This window comes from Phyllobates terribilis, unplaced genomic scaffold, assembly GCF_046119375.1.
Source record: "Phyllobates terribilis strain yellow unplaced genomic scaffold, ASM4611937v1 Scaffold_2__4_contigs__length_985480577, whole genome shotgun sequence".
NCBI classification, from domain to species: Eukaryota; Metazoa; Chordata; class Amphibia; order Anura; family Dendrobatidae; genus Phyllobates; species Phyllobates terribilis.
In genome coordinates, this window is record NW_027362762.1 from 300,082,276 (window position 1) to 300,094,545 (window position 12,270).

Sequence of the window (12,270 nt, forward strand, 5' to 3'; positions counted from 1 at the left end):
ATTAATAATAGAATCTGATCATTTGAACGTTGAAGACAAACATAAGGTTTATAATATTAATTAGGTCTGTGCAGTAATGCAGAGAATTTCACTGCCTACAATCTGATGTGGTGCAGCTGGCACAGCGCATTTCAAGCACTTGCTGCCCTGTGTACTTATACCTTTAATTAGAATATAATGAGACGTGTCCTCCGAGACCAGACGGCGCGTTTCAACCTCTTTCATAAATCCACCTTCTGTTTCAAACTGAGCGCGGACCTCCCCCGTGCACTGCTGGTTCATCTCTTTCCGCACATCATCGAGGCACTTGTTCAAGTTATTTTTTTTCAGCAATCCTTTCAGCTGATACTGGGAGAAATCACTGGAGTCCTGAAAAGAAGGCAGAAAAAGCGACACCATGGCAAAAGGTGAAGATTGCTCACAGACCGTACAAAATACTACTTTGAGATAAAACATTACGGATACTGAACAGAATATTCATCTATTAAGCATTTTTGAACCAAACCAGAAATTTATCCAAATACTGCACCTAATCATTTACTTCTAGGATTTATTTCCCTAAAAGGAATTCTCTCATTGTGTAAAATCCTCAGAGGAATTTTTAGTTTTTATTGTGCAGTGCTCATTGTCTTAGTTACCGACCACCTCTGCAGTCTATGCTATAGAGCAGTGTTCCCCAACAGATCATTTTTCAGGATTTCCTTAGTATTGCCCAGGTGATAATTCCATCTTCTGTGCCATACTAAGGAGATCGTGAAAACATGACCTGATGGTAGCTCTTGAGGACTAGCATTGTGGAACACTGGTGCAGAGTATGTGAGCGCTACTCTTAAGCTAACTAGATGGGTGAATTCTGCCAGCTTTAGGGTCACTGCGCTTTTTCAAAGCTGCATAAACAAGGCTGTGTCTGGTTAGTACATGGGAGAGTGAACATTTCCATCCGGCAGCACAACGATACCACTGGTCTGAATTGTCAGTCTTTAAGAGAGCACTGCCACCAGCAAGCCGGGAGGCAGGGGAGCGGTGCGCTCCTGAAGAAACATCAAACAACCCTTTAAAAAAAAAAAAAAAAAAAAAACACACTAAAACCACAGTGTGAACAAGGCTCTAGTGTAAAAGGTTAGTCTGAATAAAATCCTTCAAGGACATCCTTATTGAAAGCATAAAAATATCTTGTTTAATAGGCTTTTCATCAGATCAGCTGCCAAACGTCCATACAGTTCTACAGCAATTTCAGATTTCTAAAAATAAACTAAAATGGTTCAAGGAGAATCAAGCAACAATCCATCAGAACAGACGGGTTGACATTTTGGTTTCCATCCAGCTTATCAATGTCTATATCTACCAAACAAAAACTAGTTCTACGGATACTCCTGATCCAGGACGCAAGCTGTGTATATTCCCCATGTACAGCCGCAGCGTAAACACGCGAGACACACGAGTCTGAGGGGCAAAGGTGAAATGTTCAAGTGCACGACGCCAGATCATAGAACAACTGGGCAGAGAAAAGGGAAATGGCACATTTGGTTCTGGTCAAGTGAATAAACAAAAACACTATATATCTATTTTTGTGTCCATAATTCTGTGCCGATTAATTTTATAGCATTTCTTAGTTAAATGAGTATATATATTATACACCCACACACACACCAGGTCTAATACACTCATGAGCTGGCTCTGATCATTATGACCCTTGACTTGTTTTGTCCATTACTAGATAATATTGGGGCATTTTAGCCTGGTACCATCAATTTCCACATTCTATTCCGCAACACTCCAGACGGAAGGCCAGGAACATTTAACCAGGATCACCAAATTTTTCCCTATTGCTTTTCTTTCCCCCCCTCCAATATATGAATAGGTTCAAGAAAAACCACAGCAAAAAAAGGTCAGCAGTGTTTACCTGCTCAAATCTCAGAACGGGTGCAGCAAACGCCACATAAAGGGTGCAGCAAACGCCACATAAAGGGTGCAGCAAACGCCACATAAAGGGTGCGGCTACACAGGTGCAAAATACTGATGAGACAATCACTCAACCTACCATTTCATGGAGGGGGTGACTTTTTAGTATTTGAATTGCACATAAAAAAGCTTGTATAAAGAGCTGTTCACACTTGGGTAGTGCACAGCATCTGGCTTACAGCCTTTTTGTTGCGCCTATGCTATTAGATTAGGCGGGCTGCCCAGTATTATCCAAGTGCACCCCATGGGAACAGACACCCCAGTTTACAATGCCAGCACTGATGGGCCTGGCTGCACCCTGGAATAAAAAAGCGCAAAAATGCAAGAAAACTGTCCACTATTAGGACCCAATGTAAAACATATACCCATGCAGTGGCCCCCTGTAAAGTTTGCTGCACTTTCCTATACAGTTAAAAAAACTGAAGCCACGCCAGCACTGCCTCCATGACTACGACCGGAACGCTGCCAGGGAGGAATAAAATTCATTTTCTCCCCACAGTGTTCGGATAAGTGCAGGCACCAGGCAGCATAACAACCCTACTAACCTGCAGATTGACCCCATATCTGCAGGTGAATAGCGTTTTTTTTTCTGGTGACAGGTACCCTTTAAGTAAACATTATGCATTTGCACAATGGACAGAGAACAAAAGAACACCCTTCCACCTGGTGAATTGGGGCCAGTTTATGACATTACAGTATACATTGAGAAAGATTACTGAAGTTATATTGTAGTCTAAAAACAGTGTACACGTAGCCTTTCATCTATCTCTAATCCCAGCAGACGCAGGCAAGTTTCAGCTGTATATTTGTGGCACGCTCCGCTCCTGGGCCCGCTCCATATCATCCTAGTAAGTTTAAAAAATTACTAGAACGTATTTTTATACTTTAACTTTTGTCTGACATTTGCAGAGACTATAAATTACATGCTAAAATGTTGGTTTAAGAAGGGTGCTAGTGCGCCACACCAAAGGGAATTTTGTGTTCTATTCGCACTGAACTTTTAAGAAAATACCGGTAATTCGGTTTCTAAGACACTCCATGACAGCACTTTAGGAGGTTGCCTCCCCATCCCAATTAGGGACAGGAAACACAAGAGGTTAAATAGCCCCTCCGCACAGCCATCCTCAGTGTTTTTCTTAAGGACCACACAGTATGAATGCTTCAAATAATGAAATTACTTGGTGTAATTAAAATAAGAACGAAAACAACAAGGGCGGGAACTTCCAGTGTTGTCATGGAGGGTCTTAGAAACCGAATTACCGGTAAGTCTAATTCTATTTTCTCCAATCCCCTCCATGACAGCACCTTAGGAGTAGTACCAAAGAATAAGGTTTTAGGGAGGGACAACAACTTGAAGGATTTTTCTTCCAAAGGCTAGATCCCCATTACCCGCTAAATCTAAATGATGTTTTGCAAAGGTATGGACTGATGACCATGTCGTCGCTCTGCAGATCTGCTTGACTGATGCACTCGCTCTCCGCCCAGGAGACAGACATCGCTCTGGTAAAATGTGCCTTTAATGACTCTGGAGGAGTTAACCCCTGAGTCTTGTATGCTTCACAGATAGTTTTCTTAATCCAATTTGCCAGTGTATTTTTGGATATCTTCTTCCCTTTGTTGGGACCACCATATTGGACAAAGATCTTGATCTTTCCTCCATGTCTGGGTTTGCTGTAAGTAATGCAGAATAATCCTTCTGACATCCAGGGTATGGAAAACTTCTTCTCCACTGTCAGAAGGATTTTGACAAAAAGAAGGGAGGATTATAGGTTGGGATCTATGAAAATCTGTTACAACTTCAAGGTTCCAGCTGGAAAATTATCCTATCTTCTGAAATTTTCAGATAGGGTTCTCTGATGGACAGTACTTGGATCTCGCCTATTCTCCTAGCCATTATGGCTACCAGAAATGCAGATTTCCATGACAATTTATCCATTTGTATCTCTGATTGGTTCAAAGATTTGCATAGTAAGGTCTTTAAGTACCATGTTAAGATCCCAGGAAGGGACTGTTTTAGCTTTTGTAGGATCTATTCTGGAGGAGGCTGTCATGAATCTTTTAACCCATCTGTGGTTTGCTAGATCTTTATCAAAGTAAGAACTCAGGGCTGATATCTGAACTGAGGGTATTTGGACAGTCCCTTTGACAGGCCTTCCTGTAGGAAATCCAGAATTTTGCCTATATTCAGATGGAAAGGGTCTGGTGGATGAGCCCCGTACCATAACCCAAAAGTCTTTCAGATCTTAGTATATACAGAATTAGTGACCAGCTTCCTGCTTTTCTGGAGGATCTGGATCACCCCTTCTGCTAGGCCTCTGACAATTAAGATTGAGGCTTCAGAAGCTAGGCCGCTAGACTTGGGCTCTGAGGGTCCGGATGGATGATCGGGCCCTGATGTAGTATGGTGTGGACTATCTTTAGGCTGTTCAGAGTCCCAAACCATCCTCTCTTTGGCCAATTTGGAGCCATGAGGATTGTCTTGATTTGTTCTGCTCTGAACTTTTGTAGAACTCTCGGCAGTAATGGGATCGGCGGAAATGCATAGGCGAGATTGGCTTCCCAAAGATGGGCGAAAGTCTATCCGCTACGGAAGCGTCTTTTGGATCCATGGAGAAGAATAGTCTCACTTTTGCATTTCGTTGATTTGCAGATAGGTCCACCTCCGGATAACCCCATCTTTCCGCAAGCATATGGAATTCGTCCATGTTCAGGCTCCATTCCCCCATCTAGTGGATGGGATTAGATCCAATTTTTCTTGGTTCACCAGCCAACCCAAAGATTTCAAGATGTGGAGGGTAGACTGAAGATTTTGTTTGAGTTGAGGAACCGAGGAGGCCATTACCAGGAAATCGTCTAGGTAGGGGATGATCAAGATACCCCGATTCCTTATGCTACCACCTCCGCCATGAGCTTTGTGAAAAGTCGGGGGGCTGACGAAATCCCAAAGGGCAGGACGTTGAATTGGAAATGCATTATATTTCGCCCGTTTGACTGCAAACTTTAGAAACTTCTGGTAAGATGGATGTATAGGCATGTGATAATACGCCTCTTGCAGGTCTATAGTTGCCATAACGAACCCTTTGCCTATTAAACGAACTGTGGATCTTCTAGATCCCATTTTGAATCTTCTGACATGATTCAATCGTTTTAGATTCACAACTACTAGGCTGGGTGCCCACGTAGCGTTTTACAAGTGTTTATGCTGCGGAATTTCCGCAGCATAAACGCTTGGGAAACTCTTGGTAATCCGCCCCCCATGGTCCCCAATGACAAGCCGCACTTTCAATGCCCATGTTGCGGATTTTTCCGCAGCGTTTATGCTGCGCTCAAAAATCCGCAGCATGTCCATTAATTTTGCGGACATGCAGCGTAATCGCCGCCATTGACTAGCATTGGACCGCGTAACATCCGCATCACTGCATTTGCACATGCGGATATCACATGGTTCAATGTGCGGATGGTACCCAAGTCTGGATGAGAGAAGACTCTCATCCAGACCTGGGTACCATAGAAACTGTAAAAAAGAATTTAAAATAAAAAATAAAGTTTATACTCACCATCCGATGTCCTCCCGGTGTTTTGTCTGCTCCATCCGGTGTCTAGCAATGTTCGCGTTGATGTGAAGGACCTGCCATGACGTCACTGAGTCATGTGACCCATCACATGGCTCAGTGACATCACTGCAGGTCCTTCACACCCCCGCAAGCGGTGCAAGACACCGGACAGAGCAGACAAAACACCGGGAAGACATCGGAAGGAGAGTATAAACTTTATTTTTTTTATTTTTCACTATTCTTATTCTTTTTTTTAACTAACTTGGTCACACTACTATAAATCCATGCCGGTTGCATGTATTTATATATATATATATATATATATATATATAGTGTGAACAAGTTGTCAAGCACTTCTCCAAGTGATGCTAAAATCGCTTGGAAAAGCGCTTGATAACCCGCATGCGGAAATGCATGCAAAGACGCTTTACAAACGCTTCTACCTGGCGGGAAAAACACATGTAAAATCCGCATGCGTTTTTTCCTGCCAGGGAGAAGCGTAGAAAATATGCAGCATTTCTGCATCGTGGGCACTTAGCCTTAGGCTGAGTTCACACGATGCATTTTTCATGCGTTTCCGCGGCGTTTTTGCAGTTGCGTAAACGCCACGGAAACGCATGAAAAACGCATGGTAGAAGGGCAGCAATGTTCCCCAATGGAAATCCGCATGTGCTGTGCCCATGATGCGGATTTTTCCGCAGCGTAAACGCTGCGGTCAATAATCCGCAGCATGTCAATTAATTTTGCGGAAACGTTGCTCTTTTGCCGCCATTGACTTGCATTAGACCGCATGGAATCCGCATCACTGTATATGTTGATGCGCTTTTCATGCGGTCTAATGTGCGGATGGTACCCGGGTGTGGAGGAGAGGACTCTCATCCAGACCCAGGTACCATTAAAAAAAAAAAGAATAAAATAAAAAATATATATATTCTCACCTTCTGACGGCCCGCGCTGCGTCCTGCCGGCTTCCCGCGCACTTCGCGGTTGAATGAAGGACCTTCGCTGACGTCAGTCATGTGACGGGTCACGTGACGCTGACGTCGGAAGGTCCTACAGTCTTCACTGCCGGCAGCCGGGACCGATGAAGCAGGGCACCGGGGGCCATCAGATGGTAACGTATAGATTTATTTTTTATTTTTTGACATCACACACTATATAAATCCATGCCGTTTGCATGGATTTATATACTGTAAAGTTGACAAGCACTTTCCAAGTGATGCTAAAATCGCTTGGGAAGCGCTTGTCAACCCGCATGCGGAAATGAAAGTGAAGACCGCTTCATTTCCGCATGTCCCTGGCAGGAAACCGCATGTACAATCCGCATGCGTTTTTTTCCTGCCAGAGAGATGCAGAAACGCTCAGGAAAAAATCCTGAGCATTTCTGCATCGTGTGCACATACCCTTATGAAGGCCCCTGAGGGCTTTTTTATGAGGAAATGTCGATAGTAATGACCTTTTCCCTGTTCCACGCGAGGTACTGGTGATACCACCCGGGATTCTTGTAGATCTTGAAGACCTGCTAGTAGGATACTTTGCAGATTTGGGGCCGATAGAGATGTTATCTCTAGTCTCTGAGGAGGATGTGAAGAAAACTACTTCTGCTCCCACTCTAACAGTTTGTAGAATTCTCTGGCCTGAGGATATTTGATGCCACTGTGGAAGAAAGGGAGCAATTCTGCCTGCTACATGCACGGAGTCATGGCCTTTCCGGTCGTTGGTTTTGGCAGATGTTCTTTCCTCTTCCCCCTTTCGGATAACTCCAGTGACCTGATTTTCCTTTCCCTCCATACTGCAGGTTCTGAGCCTGTGATGGATGAAAGGATCTCCTTTTAAGAACTTCTGGCTCCGGTAGAGACTTCTTTTTATCCGAAGCTTTCTCTAACAGCTCATCCAGGGCTTCACCAAATAAATATGCTCCTTTAGAAGGAATAGTACAAAGCTTAGATTTAGAAGTACTATCCCCGCTCCACATCTTCAACCATAGTGCTCTTCTCGCCGAATTGGATAAGACCAGAGATCTTGCTGCCATCCTAACCGATTCTGCCGAAGCATCAGCTAGGAACCCTGTAGACTTTTTCAGCAAAGGTAATGCAGCTAGCAGCTCTTCTCTCGGGGTACTCTTGGCAATATGTTCCTCCAGCTGTTGTAACCAGCGAAAAACAGACCTTGCCACACAAGTTGATACGATGTTCGTATTCAATAAAGTTGAGGATGTTTCCCAGGATTTTCTTAATAAGCTGTCCGATTTCCGGTCCATCGGATCTCTAAACTGAGATGAATCCTTGAAAGGTAGTGTCGTCTTTTACTCTACTCTTGCCACTTGTATATCCACCTTTGGAATTTCAGTCCAGTATTTTGCAAAGTCTTCATCTAAGGGATACCGGTTCTTCATTTTTCCTGGGATACTCAGTCTTTTTTCGGGATACTCCCATTCGTCTGTTATCAAACTTTGAATGTTATCATGAATTGGAAACACTAACTTCCTTCTGGAATTTAGTCCTCCAAATATTTCATCCTGCACTGACCGAGTCTTCTTTTCTTCCTCCATTTCCATCGTATTTCTTACGGCTGTTAAAAATATATTACTTCTCTTCTGAAGATATGGAGGAATTATTATCTTCCTCTGAATATTGGCTCATATTTAATTCTCCTTCTTCTAACCATTCATCGGATACGAATATATCTGCGTCTGAGTCCGATGAATCTTTAGGGTCGCACTCTCTCTTTTTAGCAGAAGGCGGTCCACCAGACTGAGAGAAGGAGGCTAGGGATGATTGAATTTCTTCACGGACCATCCCCCTTCTTCCAGCAAGGAAGGTTGCTCCTGTTTTATAATTTTTTCCGTACAATTCGGTCAGAGGTTTTTTTTATGGCCAGAAGAGAGCTTCTTGCTACATATGGCACACTTGCGCCCGGTAGTTTTTTCTCCCCACTCTTGATGCAGGCTCCTTGTCTCCCTGGACAGAGAGAGGGAAATAGACTAAATATGGATCCTGCTGCAAGACAGTGGAAATCTCCCCAAACTCAAATTTACTTACTGGGGCTGGGTTCGCGCTGGGCTCTGCAGATGCAGATCTTTGGGAACCTAGACCTTCAATGGGCAAAGGGATTTTGTCCTACCTTAAGGTGTCTTCCCATCAGGGTCTTCTATACAGGCAGAGATCGTGATCCAGCGCTTTGTTCATCCAATGGGATGAAAGATTCCACCCTCTGCTTCATTGTTCCTAAAAAAATCTCTTCGGTGGAAAAAAATTTTAATTTTGAATTTCCCGCCCAAGGGTGACGTCACTTCCGGGGGCGCTCCAGGGTGGAACGCATGACGTCACCCGCTGTCGCAGAGCGCAATGGAGGACCGGAGGAATATCGGGGCTGGGCAGCTATGGGAGATCCCCAGCGCTACCTTGTGGCGCAGGCGAGTGGTGAGGTCCCGCTCCGGAGAGCGGGAGCTGCCAGAGGAGGAAGGCATAAGCGATTGACCTCGGAAGGCGAGCTTCCATGTACATGGGGGATACTGCTTGCCAGCCACAGCACCCTACAGATAACCTCTTCATCCCTTAGGAACAGGAAAAACACTGAGGATGGCTGTGGGGAGGGGCTATTTAACCTCTTGTGTTTCCTGTCCCTAATTAGGATAGGGAGGCAACTCCCTAAGGTGCTGTCATGGAGGGGATTGCAGAAATATACAATTCTATGCCAACCTCCACCCCCACCCTCTGTCTCACTACTTCACTTGCTATTAAATGTAGCCTTAAAAAGGTGTTAAACTGCCAGAATCAGATTCATCTCTCTCATATCTTATCCTAGCAGTTGTAGGCAGGCGTCAGCTGTACAACACAGCTACCACCTGCTGCATGTGGAGAGAACTCCGCTCCTGTGCCCACTCCATAACAACCTTGGCATGATGTTCATATCGCTAACGGTTTAAAAGTAAACTCAGATCAAACCAGGAACTTTTAAATTCTGCTGAGGGTCTGACTAGTGAGTAAGATTGCATAATGGATCATCTGTGCTGCTGAAAAACTTGCTCATCTGTTGGAATGACTGTCTAGGGGCCCCAATGTCAGGTGATAAAGCTCCAACTTCCTTCACTTTGAGACCAGTGGAGCCTCCATCTATTCTGTTACCGATTGGCTAAATAATCAATATATATTTCAGACAATAATTGTAAACTAAAAAGTCCGTTAGACATCGCCAGTTTTGTGAGAGCTGCAATATTAAAAAGGAGTCCCTGAAGATTTACCAATATACAAGTACATCATTTGAGACATCGTCACTTTATGCATTATGTTCCAGTAGCCGGCTCAGTGTGACAGTACTAATACACATGCAAGTGGAGCCATCTGGTGGCACGTTATAAAATATTTCAATGCAAGTGACCAGATATGTTATTTGCCTTTCACACATAAAATAGTTGCATGTAATTAATAAATATGATCTGAAAATGAACATAAATCTAGGAGACAGACTAGATTATAAAAGCAATATCTACATAGAAAATCTAGGTGTATAAAGCCATGTGTAAATTCAATAAATTATATTAAATAAGTAGACAAATAAAAAATTAATATAATAATGGGGCGAAAACAGGGGGAGATGTTATAACAGAATATATCTGACCAATGGTACAGGTGTCTATATGGTAAACATTCAAAATTGATTCACCAAAGATATATGCTTAAATTTCATATCATCAATACATAAAAAAGGGGTATACAGTCAATGCTATTAGTGAGCATATAAGGCTCAAAGAACTGGAAGAGGACTCCACTGGGCAAGACAAAATATGAGAGACCGTTATAAGCACTTACTCAGACAAGTATGTCACATGTGGATAAATGAATCCTACCGGACAATAACAGTTTCAAGTAATCGATCTAGTCTATTCTAAATGCTGTTACACCATCAATAACACATCAGAGCCCAGATCAGGCATCAATGATCACATGCATGTTTCCATTGATCCTCCTTAAAGCATGCAGAGATCAACCTCTAAGTAGTTCTAGAGTGGCATAATTACCCAGGGTCAAGACTGGTGACCATAAGAACACCCCTAACGAGCGTTTCGCGTCGGGCTTCTTTGGAGGGGTGACGTTACGGTAGAGGCATCGGTTTTTTATATTTCTACTCACTAATAGCTAGCTAGATTATAAAACTGTCACCTTGCATATAGGAGTTTCATCCTTTCTAATGGTGTATTTTATGTATAGTATATGGCCGTTGAGTCCAACATACATACCTCCGGCATAGCTTCATATAACGTCCTTCTGCGTTTTGCAAACTCCTTCATGTCGGTCAGTATCTCATGCTTTACCTCCGGAGGCAGGCTGCTAAAGTCCTCAGAGTCTATGTCCACAGAATTAGGATTAGCCAAGATTTCATCCTATACATACAGAATAAGGGTTACAGTACAGAACGCGTGGGAAATGCAAGAACGGGACACTGCAGTGAGGACTACAAGTGCCAGCAGTGTCCTGTGAATGTGGAGAGCACAAGGCCGATTACAATGAGGCAAATAAGGCTTGATTTGTGTAAGATATATGGTAACCCCTTCACTGGCTCATTCTCAAACACTATAAAGTAATGCATCAAAGAAAAAAAAAAAAAAAAGTACCTGAAGTAGTCGTTTTTGATTCATTCGTTCTTCCCATTCCTTTTCTTCTTCCTCTTCGGAACTAAAACCAAAGAAACAATATGAGTGGATAATAACCATTCAACAGCGCTGAAGCAGAGCAGAGCCTAATGAAACCGGATTAAGGAAAAAGATAAACATGATTTTTCTTCAAACTTGAAAGAATTCAATCTCTCCAATCTGCATTGCATGGGACTGCAGACTCCGCAACCAAACAGATGGAAAGTTAGAAGAAAAAGAAAAAAAATCTAGAAACACACAGGTGAATCAAAGGTCAACCTGTATATAACGATTTATTAGGGGCACCTACAGACTGTTGGGAAGGTAACGATGAAAGCTTTGCCCTTTTTCTGTTTTAGGACTGGAGCTTTTTAGAATTCCAGCAGGCTTCTCCTTGTCTGGTGAACGGTCGCATAGTATGCCAGACACCGATCCATCTTCATATAAGCACCAGATCTGGTGATGCAGCTCAGGACAACTAAATGGTGAGGGATATGCAAAGGTAGAAGAGTGCTTGATAAATGCCAAAGGGGCTGTGAGGTTTCACACAGAAACAACCCCTTTGTTTTCAACAGAGCACCCAAACGGTTGGAGCCACAGAGATCACATACTGATGGGCATATCCTAGCTATAAGTCAAAGTTGTTTCAATAAGTTTGCAAGATAGTGAACCCCAGGAACTCCAACTAATCCAGAGAATGGGCTCTGGGGTTCAGCCCCTTAGATAAAGGATGGAGCAGTGGTGCGCTTGTGGGACCTTCATTCCTTTTAAACTTGGCACTTGAGTGTCTAGTTCTCTAGTCCCAGCTATGAGACCCCTGACAAACAGCAAAATTATCACCAAAATGTTTAAAATGAAAAAAAAGGAACAGCTCAGTATTATGTATCAATATTAATCGGGTATCCTAGTAAGAAAAGGTTTATAGATTATAACTTGTAGATTCATCTACTTCTGACCACCAAGACCCTCACAATCCCCCAGGCGGAACTTTTGCCCAATCCCCCCCAATTGCAGGGAATGGCGATTGAATAGAGCGGAAATGCACATGTTCATTGACTATGGGATTTTCGGAAATAACTAAGTGCTGTATTCCTCTATCTTCAACAATTCTACAGAAAATGT

At 43.2% G+C, this 12,270-nt stretch overlaps 1 protein-coding gene across 2 annotated transcripts in view; it reads right to left on the minus strand.

The window, feature by feature from the left end:
• ERCC5 (ERCC excision repair 5, endonuclease) overlaps positions 1–12,270 on the minus strand; it is a 57,366-nt gene that overhangs the window by 25,716 nt on the left and 19,380 nt on the right. For both annotated transcript variants that reach the window (XM_073664226.1, XM_073664225.1), the window contains exons 6-8: positions 11,131–11,191; positions 10,756–10,899; positions 162–369 (exon numbers count right to left, since the gene is read on the minus strand). In XM_073664226.1, coding sequence (XP_073520327.1) covers positions 162–369; positions 10,756–10,899; positions 11,131–11,191 — 413 coding nt within the window. The remainder of the gene's footprint in view (positions 1–161; positions 370–10,755; positions 10,900–11,130; positions 11,192–12,270) is intronic.